General features: G+C 38.7%; 1 protein-coding gene across 1 annotated transcript in view; it reads left to right on the top strand.

Moving 5' to 3' along the window:
* PCDH15 (protocadherin related 15) overlaps positions 1-15,043 on the top strand; it is a 357,851-nt gene that overhangs the window by 183,284 nt on the left and 159,524 nt on the right. Inside the window, exons 16-17 of the mRNA XM_063307469.1 lie at positions 2,729-2,822; positions 9,571-9,699. Of these exons, the coding sequence (XP_063163539.1) occupies positions 2,729-2,822; positions 9,571-9,699 (223 nt within the window). The remainder of the gene's footprint in view (positions 1-2,728; positions 2,823-9,570; positions 9,700-15,043) is intronic.

Genomic DNA, 15,043 nt, shown 5'->3' with positions numbered 1-15,043 from the left:
TGTAAGTAACAACATGAGACATGTCCGAGGACTTTTGTATATTGCTAACATGCAAGTGGCGAAAGGCCCTTAAGTTCTCAGTTGTGGATAGTCAGGTGCTCAGTCTGTAGTCTTATACTGTTAACTTAGCCTATTATTTCCTGCATTTTGCTCTCCAAGCACCTGACCTGCTTTGTTCTGCCAAAGCACACTCATGCTTCACCCACTCATTTGTGAGTACTGTCCCTTATCTTGGAAAGGAGCAGGACAGAATTGGAACATTTGAACAATGGACATAAAAATGCCATTCCCATATCCTTCTTCTCCATAACATGCTCAGAAATGTAAAAGCCTCTATATCAATCCTTCACTGGCTCAGTTAAATTATTCTCCTATGCTATAATGGAAGGGATAAAGAAGTCCTTCTCCCAGTTTGCAGTGGAGCAGCTGGGCATTGGATGCAGTAGTTGGTGTGCCAGAGAGCTTCTCAACTAGCTCCTTTGTAAATGAACTGTAGCATTACAACTCAGTTGGATGCATTATTATTCACAAGTTCCACTGAGTTCACTAGAGTTTATTCCCATGTATGTGTGCATATGAGTGGTGCCTCAACGGGATGTTAGATTTCTGGTTGATTTCAGTTTGAGAGACTTAACTCAGGCTAACTTATAGGAGTGGCACTTCATCAAATACTCTGGTTTTATAAGCAGGGTAGCATGGGAGATACAGTAGCAACTTATATATAATGATTTTGTCATCTTTAGAGTTCCTTGGTCAAAGAAATTTCCATTAAATTATTCGTAACATTTCTTAGGGTTCCACTGTCTGGCTGTTTTATATCACACAAGTACAGATACACACACTTACACAAACACACATACACACACACATCTATTCATTCCTTAGGCAATCTTAACTTTCTTTTTATTAAGGCTGTCTAGTCACATAGAAGCCAGTTTCCAAATATCCCAGCCAACTTGTGCATCATGCTTTGTTACTCCATTCACTTTCATTTTAATGATTGATTTTGATTGATTTTGATTTTAATCATATTAATCATATTAATTAAGGGGGAGGGGTTCTTTATTGTGTTGGGAAAAAAGAGGTGAGATATAAATTTAATAATATAATCCAACATTCTTTATTGCATCCTGCTTCTTGTTTTTTTTTCTATTTATTTGATACATATTAATCATCATTTGTTCCCTTCATTTTCATTTGATGTCAGGCAGGTAAATTCGGTCTATGAAGAAAGTAGCAATTAAATTTTATGGTAAACACCTATCTCCCCTGGCAGCCACTATTATATTTACCTGAAATATCCCAGGTATTTTGTGATGGTTCCTGCTTTTGTTTTGTTTTGCTTTCTGGGATAGCATGGAACAATATAATGTTCTGGTCATTTTGCATAAATAAATGTTGCCCTCAGAAGTAGCTCTGAGACTGCACAAGTAAGGGTTCTTTTCCCTCTCTTGGATATTCATCTGTCAGGCCCACTATGTACCCCAAACCAAGAAATCAACTCCACAGGACTGTGCTTTATCCCCACCCCCACCCCCACCCTTATACTCATGTGAATTAGAGAGGTGTCTGCCTGAGTCTTTTGTACATGTTTTGGAATTAAACCATGTTTTCCCCTTGTTGTTTTGGTAATGGATCTGGCCTATCTCTGTCAAGATCATCTTCCCTACACTCTACCTCATCTCATTTTTTAATTCAGTTCAATGTGAACCATTTCTCTTTAATAATGTACCATTGGGGGCTCCAAATGAGGAGCAAGGGAGTCTCTGGCTTCCAGACATTATTGAAGTACAATCCCTAGCATCTCTTTCCATTGCCTATATTGGTGAAAGTGCTGGAAATTGTATTTCAGCAAGACCCAGTGATATATAAGTTCCTTGCACCTATTTGAAACAAATTTAGTAAGAGAAACTCAGTTTCTACCTCAGTGATATCCATAAATTCTCAACTCTAACTGGACTTATTTATTTATTCTGATTAATAGATTGATTGATTCTTATAGGGTAAAACTTGGTGGGAAAAGGGGAAGCCTGGGAGGGCAGAAGAGAACTAGAATGTACTGTATAATATTATTTATTTAAGATATGCCACTTCTCATCCAGGTCTCCCAGGGTACTTCACAAAAATAAGCATTAGAATTGAACTAAAACCTAAAAGCCCTTATAGCAAATGGAGGCAAAATCCCAGGGGAAGAACTACAGCTTAAACAACCAGACACGTTGCCAAAGGTAGGGATGTCCCTAGCAAGAGTATGATAATGGAGAAGACCTTGTGCAGAAAAAAACAAAAATCACACAACCATTATTTTATTTGTGGGCAATACTCCCAATGAGCACCTTTCAAAGATCTTCACGGCCAGGCTGGTACGTAGTAGCAGAGTTATTTAAATCTGGGTCAGTAATTTTATTACAACTGCATTTAAATAATCTGATTTTTAGGGGAATGACATTGTTGTAATGTAATAGTTCAAGAGAGTGACAGGATTGTATTCATGCTGGGGCCCTCAATATAATCATATAATACAAAAACTTCAAATCCTAAACTATGCATATATGTGCAGTTAGCAAATCTCAGAAACTGATCTTACGCAACAGGAAAATCATCCCCCAAAGTCCATTTTAAAAGAGAAATGTTTGCTAATGGAAATCAAGCCCACTGCAAATAACTATGCTTCCCACTCTTTAGGAGCCATGCTTTGTGGTAATGTACATATTTGTTTCATTGCTAGATCCGGGCTGCTAGCCTTAGGAAGGCCTTTAGACAGAGAAAGCACTGATCGCTACATTTTGATTGTTACAGCCTCAGATGGCCAACCAGATGGGGTAAGTTTCTCACAGAAATATAAAAATGTGTCTGTATCTGGGATCAAACAATTAGGGAGCTAAGAACAGTACAACCACAATCTTTCTGATACATGGTTTTTGTTAATGTTTCTAATATATAACAATTCCCCTTTATGTCCAGAACGTTTCTGTCAATGCCTGTAATGCTGCAGCTCCAGTGGTTTGTACCATATTCTCTGACATTTCGTTGTTCTGTTTTGGCCAGTTCAGACATCAGGAGTATCCCCAAGGACTGATCCAACACGATATGGGAATCCATAGCCTGAGCGACTTGTTTTGACCTCTAAAAACGTTTCATCAGATTCTGTCCTGAGAACTTCCATATGGGCAATAGGAAATGGGCACAATTTCTTTTCTTTCCTTTTCTCCCAGACCCTTGAGAAAGAATTTTGAAATGATGTGTGACAAGTCATAATGAAAATAACATTGAAAGTTTTCTACTACTTCTCAGGGTAACAGTTCACAAGTTAGAGTAGCTGCTGGAGAATTGGGATGCTTCTTGTATTTATGAATTAATAGCAACTGAGTGCATTCAGATCTCTACCTGCAAGGTTGTACTCTCTCAGATAAGCTGTTTATTAGCTATTTCAAATAATGCATGCAATTTGCCTGTTATATTTTTCCTTTGGAACATGGGCAGTCCTACTCCACACTTTAGCACTTCACAGCCCTGCAATAAATAGTTATTTTGATAAATTGAGACTGCTTTTAATATCAGCATTTAGTAACACTTATACTGCTGAAGTAAACAATTGGAATGTTTTTGAATAACAGATTGTAAATGGCTCTGGGTTCAGTGTGTTTTCATACCAGAATAGACCATGTGCCTTGTTAGGATAGAAATAGATCTTGGGAAGTGAAGGCCTGTTTAAGAGGGCCTTCCTCATTTATCTTAACATCAAGACACATTCCTATAAACATGATGTCTCAGGCTTTAAAACTTAAAAACAGCACCTTCAATGGTACTCATCCAAAAGCTGGCAGTTCATGTAAATCTTTTAATGGGGTGCATGTTCTGAATCTCAAGCACTGGCAGTCAGCTTTGCAGATACATTGTGCACTACTTTAAACTTTAAACTGATATTCTTCAGGTATAGCCCAGTGAGGATCATGTTTCAGTAGTCAAGTCAGAATGTAACAGGACACATAAGTGGTGCCAAATCCCCCTGACTCAGGAAAGGCTGCAGCTGATGCACTAGATGTAATTTGCCAGTGCACTCCTTGCCTTTGTTGCCATCTGGGAATGCAAAGAGACCTGTTGTCACCTTTGAAAGGTAGGCCAGACAGGAAGCACGCCCAGATGAACTTCAGGTAGTCCTCAGGTTATGACCACTCATTCAGCGACCATTCAAAGTTACAATGACACTGCATAAGGGGGACGTACAACCAGTCCGTGAAGTTGTGGCTGTCATAGCAGCCCCATGGTCACATGATCGCAATTCAGGCGGCTGTCAACCAGCTCGCAGTTATGACGATTGTAGTGTCCCATAGTCACTTGATCACCATTTGCAACCTTCCCTGCCAGCTTTCCACAAGGAAAGTCAATGGGGTCGCAAGTCACCCCCACTCATGCTGCTTTTATATCCACCTGCTGGCAGCACCCGCCTACTCCCCACACTCATAGCACCTGCCCATGGCACCCGCCTGCCTGCCTGTGCTCCTAGCAAAATAATCTTGTTTTGCCCTTCCCAGCTGCTCCATGTCTAGGAAGCTTCCTTCCTATGGAGATAAAGGGCTGGCTCCTGGCGAGAATTTCCATGGAACAGAGGGCTATACATATCTTTGAGCAGTTTCCCGATGTGATCCACATTCTAAAAGTGGGTGGGGCAATGTCCAAAACAGGTGATGTCATTGAATGTGTAATGGTTTATTTCCATGCACGTGCCCCACGTTACACACCATCATAAGCTTTCTCTCTCTCTCTCACACACACACACACACAAACAAAACCTTTCCATTCCTCTTTCCAGACCTGCACAAAGATAAACACCCAACATGCACAAGTAGAGGAGTATGGAGGGGTAAAGGCAAAGTTTAGAAAGAGAATTAAAGGAAGCTGAAGAACTAATGTAAGGTGGGAAGGGGAAAACGGGTGGGGAACACACCTAAGGCAATGGGATGGGAGGAAAGAAAATAATAGAAGCTTGACTGCAGGGGCCAGTTGGGGACAGGTGAGGGCAAGATATTGTTACAGGCTGCATTACACTATGTTTTTGTTCCTGTGCTGCAGACATATACTTGACTTTTTTCTGTATTTGATAATATGGCTCGACTGAAAAGCTCTGTGTAAGACAATATGGGAGTTTCTTTCCAGTAGTGTAGATAATGATCCATTCAGGCATGAAAATCATCCCTTGGTATAAGATTATGAAATAATGAATTCCTGGCATACTTTTATCTAAATTTCGACCCTTCTTCATGGAATGCTCTATTCTCTAGCCCAGTGGTGCCCAATCTATTGGCCTCCAAGGGCCCTAAGTGACAATGGGTAGACCACCAAAATACTAATCAGAAAACTAAAGATAGAAAGCCCCATATCTATAGCACCTATCTGGAGATTGGGCACAACCTGTCTGATTCACAGTGTAGTTTTTCTAACGAATATATCATTACTGAAGGAGAAAATCATCCTGAAATGCAGGCTCCACTTATTAGCTCTTCAGGTATTAGTTCATTTTCACTTATTTCAATTTAAATAGAAAGCTTGGTATGTAGGGGGGGAAAAAACCATAATTTATAGAATTTGAAGTTGCATTTAACTGCATCAGCAAGAATATAATAAGCTATGGAATGGAATTCCTGCTTCACTTGTTTCAGGCTGGTTAGTTAACTATCACTGTGGCTACACCTTTTCAGCAGAAAGGTCACATTTGCATCTTTTTTTCCTCTAATTACTGCAACCTCCATTGTATAATGGATGAATCGAGTTTTTCATTAAGAAGATGTATACTCCAACTGTGCATCACACAGTACTGGAACTTCAGTTTTTGGCAGTACACCGTGGCCTCTAATGAATGTCTTACTCTGTTGATGAGTCCCCTTCACCAGTAAATATAATAATGAGTTATCAGCAGCAAATAGACTTTTTTAAAGCACATGCAACTTATCTTGTTACACGTAACAAGTTGCATGCAGTTGCTAATACAGTTACCCAGTCTTGTTTTTTGTTTTGTTTTGTTTTGTTTTAATTCTACCTTATTGTTAAAGTGCCAGGAAAAGTGTTAGAACAGCTAGGATAGGCAAAATTGGTGGCACTTTGATGTGTGATTCTCAGTAAGACTGTTTGTTCCATCCTATTTCATAGGGAAGGGGGGAGAGAATAATTTGGAATCCATATTAATTTAGGAATGAAAAAAATTAAGTATTTTATCTGAGGGTTTCTTCTCTCCTTTTTTTCATATTTTCTATTGATATTAGTTGTCTGAAGCAGCTAGCGTGCATATTTCGTGCTGCACATCTTGAAGTATGTGGAAATTGCCCTGGGAGCAGTGGGACGTCATGATATGTCATTACTCTGAGAGATTAGGAACACTGTACTTTTAAATAATAGTTTCTCCCATAGGTTCAGGGACCAAATATTTTTTCCCATACAGTCTACTTGAAATGGTCAGTTGCTCTCAGCAGGAACTGCAGCCATATTTTCTAAGCAATGCTTAGAAATAAAATATTCTAACTCCTTTGGGCATTTGGAGGTTGTAAAGAACAGAGAAAAGAGAATCACCCTTACTGTGGCATCCAGGAGAAGTGTGAATTCCAGAATAAATAAACCTCACTGGACAGTCCAGTTGTTAAGCTTTCAGTAGGAGTAGGTCAATATCAGGATTAATCAATTAGACAAATTGGTTATTTTTAGTGTGATGTCAAAGTTTATAAATGTTTCACACTTGCTGGAAAATACAGGTAGAAAACAATCCAAACCTTCATCTCAGGAGTGTCTGCAGGGGGTCAAAAAAGTCAAGATGGCAGCCACAACCAGGTAATGGAAACCCTGCCCTTTTTATGTTCATCATGACACATAATAAAAAGGGATGGGGCATCCATCACATGGTAATGGCTGCCATTTTGACTATTTTGACCTTCCCTGCAGACACCTCTACTTTGTCTCAAAGAATTGTGAGTCATAATACCATGCTAGGCTGACAGAGAGGGCGTGGAGAGATGTCTGTCCTAGCATGTTTGTTTGTTAAATTGCTCCCATTGCACGCAAAGGGAGAGAAATCGTTCAGAGAAGTTCAGTGTCTGTTCTAAATTTCCCCCACTTTGGAAACGTGGCAGAGGGTGGAGAAGGATCCTCAGCCTCTCCTAGCATGCATCTTATTCCCTCTTCCCAATACCAAAATCCAGTGTCAGGGATCAAAATCCACTTCAAAGATTGTCAGGGGGAATGGAGAGGATTTTCCGATATCAGATTTTTGTAGGAGATCAGAGCTCTTTTTTTTAAACCTGCAGTGGAAAATTCAATTAGCCTCAGATTAAAGCTTTCAATTTTATAAAGAAGAGGTGCAATAAACTTAAGTCAGCTGAACATTTTCAGTGCCTGAACCCCTGCTTCTTTCCTTGACCTATTTAGATACTTTGCTATCCTTACAAAAATGCTTCATTTCAAAAAAAAAAAAAATCACCATTGCTTAGTTCAGTGCCTGGCACCTAATAAGATGTGATTCAGCTCCCAATCTTTTTTGCAATCTTTTGCTGTCTAGTAGAAAACACATCTACCACTCAATTTCGTAGCATGAAGAAATTTTTAACAGGCAAGTAAGGGACACACCACTGGGGAATATTGCTACCAGACGTTTTGGACTACAGTTATACTGATTGACTGTTCTTAAATCTATTTTTAATTAAATTGCTTGATTAATTGCAACAACCAATACCATAGGTTTAAAAATAAACAAGAGAATCAAAATAATCATAGGACGCAGCATCAACCTAATGTGCCACCAAGTTGGGGTAGACTAATTCTCACTTTATTCCCAAATGCTTTTCCAAAGAGCCATGTCTTCATGGCACTTGGAAACCTCAAAGGGGTAGTCCAATGTTCAGGAGTGACCTGTTCCACAAGGGCGGGGGGTGGGGGCGGGAACCACTGAGAAGGCTTGACAGTGCGGTTCCTACAGATGGCATTCTCTCAGTGAAAGAGCCTTCAGCAATCAAATTGGCTGGACTTCAAAAAAACCACCAGGCTTTTTCTTGTTTTTCTCTCTCCACTATTGAAAAGAGGCTTGATAACAATGGTCTGCAGACAAGGGAAGGTAGGGAGAAGAAGTGTTCAACACATACATTCATGTGACCATTTTTGGGGAACCCCTTCCCTAATTTTACCCATTGTGGTCTGTGCTAAGCATAACAGCTTAGTTCAGATTATCAGTTGACCACTTATCAAAAGTATCAAGAAGAAATGTATCAATTCTTCACCTGATTCTTCACTGTGTATCAGTACAGACAAAGGGTGTCACTCCATGCAAGAGATGTGACAAATACATTATTGGTGGTTTAGTGGGGTTCATATTGTTTTGAATAGCCACAATGGGTAAAATTAGGGAAGGGGTTCCCCAAAAATGGTGCACTTTATAGTGCAGATTTTGGGACCCTATCTTTTTTCCTGCTTTAGGGAAAGAGGGTTTTTATTTTTAAACTATTTTAGGACATAGCATGCTACATTTCGAAGTGTTTATTACCTTAAAATGGTGGAAGGAAGGAGGGAGGAATGGATTCAGGGATATGGGCTTGTAGAAACAGGAGGTTGTTTGTACAAAATCTTGACATTCACAGAGAATGAAGAAAATGAACCTTAACATTCCCCTTTTTTTCAGAAATCCATTGTAAGTTGCATATATACGGGACAAGTCAGAAAAAATAATTGAAATGCAAATTATTAATGTCGTTAAAATACATTACATTTCTTACACAGTCTCATGAATATATCTTTTAGAGAGTCTCAAAGCTTCTAATAATTTCGGGAGATGTTTCTAGTTGTTTTCTGACTATTCCTCCTCTATTCTTGAACAAGACTTTAAGTGCTCTGGATAAGGACTCGGCACAACAGTGGTCTCTAGTGACTGTTGACATTAAGTTTGGAAATGAAAGAGGAAAGTTATGCATGTAGAATTTTGTTACAGGATTTATCAGAACTTTTTTATGTTGTCTGGCAGCTTAAAACTAACTTATGCCTTTCTCATACTTTCTGTTTCGTATCCACTGCTTTAAGTTAGAAAAGGCTAGATTAAAACATTTGCTTTTTTTTACACTGCAATCCACTATCCATTTTCCTAGGAGTAAGCCACAGTCAACCCAATGGAATTTACTTCTGAGATAACGTATACTTTTGATAATGCTATTCGTTTCTGTGTGTAATAGTTGTGTCGTTGCATTCTATTGTTAAATACTGCCATTTTTATTCTTAACCAGTTTTATAACACATTGAGTAAACTTTTGTATTCTGCATGGATTCTAGGATTATTTGTGGGGATGGAGGGACTAAGCAGTCCAGTTTAGAGTAGGTTCATTTAACTCAAAACTATTACTGGATGCCAAACCTTTGTGAGAAACTATCTTTCTGCCAAAAAAAAAATAGAACAATACACAGCAGATTCCATAAAGAAATAATGCTAAGTAAGCTCTGAAGAATGAGCATGAAATACTTGTCAGAGTGTAAGCCTTAATTTTATCAGCAAGATAAAACTATATGGATCATCACTTTATTTTTTTTTATTTTTTTTTTATATAGACATCAACTGCTACAGTGAATGTGGTTGTAACAGATGTAAATGATAATGGGCCAGTCTTTGATCCCTTTCTTCCAAAAAATTTTACAGTACAAGAAGAAGAAACCAATGCATTTGTGGGTCAAGTGAGGGTAAGATACTCATAGTATTCTACTATTAATGATCCTAATAACTTGAAATATTTTCTATTTCTTTGGAAATAAACTGTTCAATGGGCAACACAAAGTTCCTGTTCATGATACCAGCTTAGAGAATCATTGTCTGGTTTTAACTACTTCATTTTCTCTAGAAATTTAGATTAAACATACAAATAACCCCATTCATCTCTGCCTTCCAACTGCCTTCCAACAAAACTGTAAACACTATTGGAGATGGAAAATAGGGCTTGATAAAGAAGTGCTTGAAGTAAAATATGTGTATAGTTTATATTAGCTGGCATCCAGCTCTTAACTTTCCCCTTTGCTACTGTTGTGGTGGTCATTCCACTGTTTTGCAAAGTTTTCAATATGCATGATTGATCATGGTGATATAGTAAGATATTGGCTGGCTTTTTACTCTTTGTTGATCAAGGTTCTTTAGAGCAGTGTTTCTCAACCTTGGCAAGTTTAAGATGAGTGGACTTCAACTCCCAGAATTCCCCAGCCAGCATGCTGGGAGTTGAAGTCCACACATCTTAAACTTGCCAAGGTTGAGAAACACTACTGTGGAGGCATCCCACTAATTATGAGCCGATTAACATTGTTCACTTCAGCTTTAAAATTCCATGCAGAGGCACCATATCTGCTTGGGACAGGCAAGGGTAAATACAACCTCATAAAGAGGTTAGCTGAACACTTTTCTTCCAGGAGTTACACAGTACAGAGACAGATTTTCTTTTCTTTTCTCTGCCCTGCATTCACTTTCTTGTGAAAAGAAGAAGCCACAAGAGGCTGTAGGTTGTAGAACTTCCTGTTCTGCCGCATTATAAGGTTGCCAGCTGCAGTAGGAACTTAGCTGGGCTGGTATAGCAGTTGGATGTTTGACTGATTGAGTGAGTGAGTGAAGTGGAGGCTCCAAAGGCCAATGTATGCTTTTTCTGGGAGCACAGATCAAGACAAGTACCCACTGAAGGCAGTTAGATGGCTTACTGGGAGTGAAACAAGCTGGCGTCAAACACAGTGTGGAGGCAACCCAACTCAATTTGATCCAAGAAAAAAGACACTAAAAGCCATGAGTCCACAAAGCAAGCCAAGCAACTGAGGCAGTCGAGCATGATGGGACAATGAGACTGGCCCAACTGAAATGGTTAAGTGGTGACTTGAGTGATTTTGGTAGGCAGGTAGCTGAAAGCGCAGGAGAGCATCAAGCAGCTCACTGAACCAAACAAAGAAGCTATGGAAAATAGGAAAAGCATGATACAAGGGGATCTCTGCCCATCATCTACTGTCTTTAATGTCCCACATCTCTTTTCTTGGTTGTCTCATGAGAGAAGAATGGTAAATGGAACTGAAGAAGTGCAAAACCAAGTTGCATGAAGCAATAAAAATTTTTTAAGGGAACACATTATCTGGAACTGGGTTAAACTGGGTTAAAACCAAAACTGATAATCTTTTGGCTTTCTGTAGGACACCATTATGTGATTTTAGAGTAGCAATAAACATTTTTAATCCATTTTGTGTTCTCTCCATACACTTTTTTTTTTTAATCATATGGCATAGCAGTTCGGTGTTCATGCTGCTTTTTCTTGTCGGGAAATCCTTGTGAAGTCCAGCAGCCAGATGTGTAGACTATTTAGCCGTCACAAGTCATGTTGCCGAGGGTGCACCACGAGGAGGCTAGTCTACATTGAACCAAGTTGGCCTGAGAGAAAGCGACTGGCCCAAGGTCACCCAGCCGGCTTTCATGCCTAAGGCAGGACTAGAACTCACAGACTCCTGGTTTCTAGACCAGCACCTTAACCACTAGACCAAATGGACACTCTTTCCCTACACTGACAACATATCATCTCAAACAGCTTTGAGATGCATCCTATTTCTCTACTTATATAATGGAATAGGATTTGTCAGTGTTCCAACATATTCAATATCATTTTAACCTTTAAATACTGTGAAGTGCTGCAGTCAGGACTGTAGTAAATATTTGCTTGTTTTGTTTTCATTTTGTATTTAAAGGATAAATTAAGTTTCAGCAGAATTTGTTTAGCAGCCAATTTCGTTGAGTCACATAGTGTATGTCCACATATATCTATCCATCACTTTATTCCATTTGGGGGTAAGCAGCATTATGCAGAGTGCAAAAAGGGAATAAGAAATAGCAAGCCAAAGAATATAAAAGAATGAGATAAGAAGAACCATAGCTAAAACTGTTTACATCAAGTATTTCACACTGTTATTCCATGCCCTTCTATTCTTCCAAACCATCCTGACTTCCATCAAATCCATAGACCAATTTATGCATTGCTTTTTGTTCTTTAAATTTCTCCTTCTCCCTTTTTCTGGATCTTACTCATTTCCTTCCTTTGCCCTTCTCTCTTCCTTCATATATCTGTTTTGAGATTTGATCCTTACTTATTCTCTCCTTATGACCAAACCATCTAAACATTTTTTTTTCATTCAGGGTATCACTATTGTATTCATTTTGCATTTGTTCAACACTTGTTCATTCTTCATTTTCTTTTACTACACATGCACACACTTCCTTTTAATCTGTTCCAATTGCATTCAAGTGACTTTTGTTTTTTTGTTGACATACCCAACTCTCACTTTATTATATAAAAAACTTATATAAGTTTTTTTTTTTAAAAAGTCCTTGTACATACTATTTTCTCTTCATTTGACATTCATTCCTCAAAACACCACAACAGGTATCATCTTTTCCCTTTCTGTTAGCATTTCCACATCTTAAAATTTCTCCACCCATTTCCCCCTCTTTAATAAGCATTATAACAAGGTAGGAAAATTAACCTACTTGCTCTAGGTTCTTTTTCCATTTATGTATCACTTGCAGTCATTCCATCTATTTTTCCTGTCATTTCCCCCACTTTTTATTATATTAATTTTCAGATCTATACTCCTCATGAGATCATACAATCTGTGTAACATTTGCTACAAATAATTTGGTTTGCAGCCAAGAAACATGGCATCATCTGCTTATAAAAACACCCATATATTCACATCCCCAGCCAACACATCTAACACACCAGCATGAGCATTCATTATACATTTTCCCATAAATTTATTAAACAACCATCACACATCCTTGTCTTATTCCCTATTCTATACGCATTCCATTTATTCTCTCTTCCATCATATACTACTCTTATCAGATTCAGAATCCAACCTTCACCTCCATTCTCATGCAAAAGTTCCATAATTCAAAACTGTTCACTTTACCAGACACTTTCTCTAAATCAACCAACACGGAATAAACTCTCTGATTCATAGTGACCTAAAAAGCAATAATCTGGTAGTATACCCCTTGTCTGTCATAATACTTTGAAATTTTGCTCAATGTCTCAAAGTCACAGTGGCTCTTAGAGCTTTAGTTTAAGGCTATAAGGTTCCTAGATGAAAGAAATTGTTGTGATTCTAACCCATCTGAGTTGAAATGTGGATTTGGCATGGAGAAGAATCTTGATCAGCTTGATAGATAATCTATACAGGAATGGAGACATGGAGAGTCAACTTCGTTGACACTTAACAGATTTCTCAATGACTTTTAATACTGTTGACCACCTCTGGGCACAGAGCAGGAGACTGGAGATTCCACTTTGCACTGATCCTTCCTATCTCTCCAGGAGATCTCTGCTCAGGCCCTGGGGTCCTTCATGTTTCTATTTTGCCTTCCATGTGATTTAGTATAAAATGAAGTCACTAGGAAGGTGATTCACAGCTTTGAAAAAGATACCACCTATATGCTGATAATGTTGTGGTTGTACATCTCCAGAACAAGTGTATCCAAGCTATAAATGACTGATCTGGGAAACCAAGCTGAAATCCAGCACATACAAGATGGACTTTTACTGACTTCAAGATTTGAAAAATATGCCTTGTATGAATGTAGTTGCACTTCCCTTTAAAGATCATCTTTTCAGTCTGTGTGGTTCTCCTGCACCGACACTGGATAGCCATTTAAAAAAAAGTGGGGGTGCTTTTATCAGCTGTGGCTATAACTGATAAACTTGCAGCATCTCTAACTAGAGGAAAAAGCCCTCGCTTTAATGACACAAGTTGATTTTACAAAATGTATATCCCATCTGACTCTGAGTTGGATCAGATAAAAATACATCATAAATATCAATAAACCAGCAAATTATAATATAATAAATATAAAATAATATAAGATAATATAAGATAAACATTAAAACAACAAAGTACCAGAGGCTGCAGATCAAAAAATAGCAGAATCCTTGTAGCTTTTCAGGACTGTCCATACGAGTGAGGATTAAAACAGATTTGTACAGATTTGTATCTAAGAGGGAGTAAGGATTCTAAGATTGTAACTATCTGTTGAAGAGAAGGTCAGAAGTCATTATATTTCATAACTTTAGTTTCTTTTCTTTTCTTTTTCATTCTTCTTTCTTTTCTAGCTTTTTCTTTAGGTTTGACTGATGATATGTAAAATTTGTAACATATAAATAAATAAATAAGGACTCTCCATATAGAGTATTCCAGAGGGATGGGCCACCACACAAAAAGCCTGCTTTTGAGCCCTTTCACTCATCTAAAAGGGATCTGAGCCATTGCTTCCCTGGCTGGCTGCATAGGATAGCAGACACTATTTGGAGGAGGTGGTCCATAAGTGACATGGACCCAGGTCATGTAGTGTTTCATGTATACAGTATATGAAAACCAGCACTTTGAATTGTACTTGAAGCATACTGGCCACCAGTACAATGGGCCCAATGTAGTTGTAGCAGTGCTAAAACAGTGCTTACCTGTTGGCATGTGAGCTGAGGCTTCTGCATAATCTAAAGTTATCAGATAGTCTTCAGAGGCCACCTCAAGGAGAGCACAGGGCAGTAATCCAATCTCAGGACCATCAGGGAAGCAGCTGCCTGAGTCGCTTCCAAATACTATCTTGTTTCTGAGGGCTTAAAAATGTTTCATCCCTTTTTGCTTAGGTAATGGTTATTGCATATTTCTGTCAAGGTCATCTTCCATACTCTCTAGAACCCAGGACCCAAAGAAGAGGCAGCTCAGCTTGAAGAAGGAACTGGCACCAAACTGCCATCCCTCTCCTTTTGGAACACCCAGCCTATTTCCTCCCATCATATCTACCTCCAGCAGCCATTAGTAATTTGCCTCCCCCTCCCATAATTATCTTGCAATATTCCAGATCCTCTCCCCACACCTGAGTTATGGGACACTGCTCCAGTAGGCCCTACCTTTCACCAGCAACTACCCCATAAAAGTTAGTTGAGCTGTGAAGTTTAACAGCCTTACCTGCCACCAGTACTATTACCAGTACTAGATTGATGTAGTACATTCTTTGTGT

Source organism: Candoia aspera, chromosome 6 (assembly GCF_035149785.1).
Source record: "Candoia aspera isolate rCanAsp1 chromosome 6, rCanAsp1.hap2, whole genome shotgun sequence".
NCBI classification, from domain to species: domain Eukaryota; kingdom Metazoa; phylum Chordata; class Lepidosauria; order Squamata; family Boidae; genus Candoia; species Candoia aspera.
Note: the sequence above shows the minus strand (reverse complement) of the source record. Positions and strands in the feature narration are given on the sequence as shown.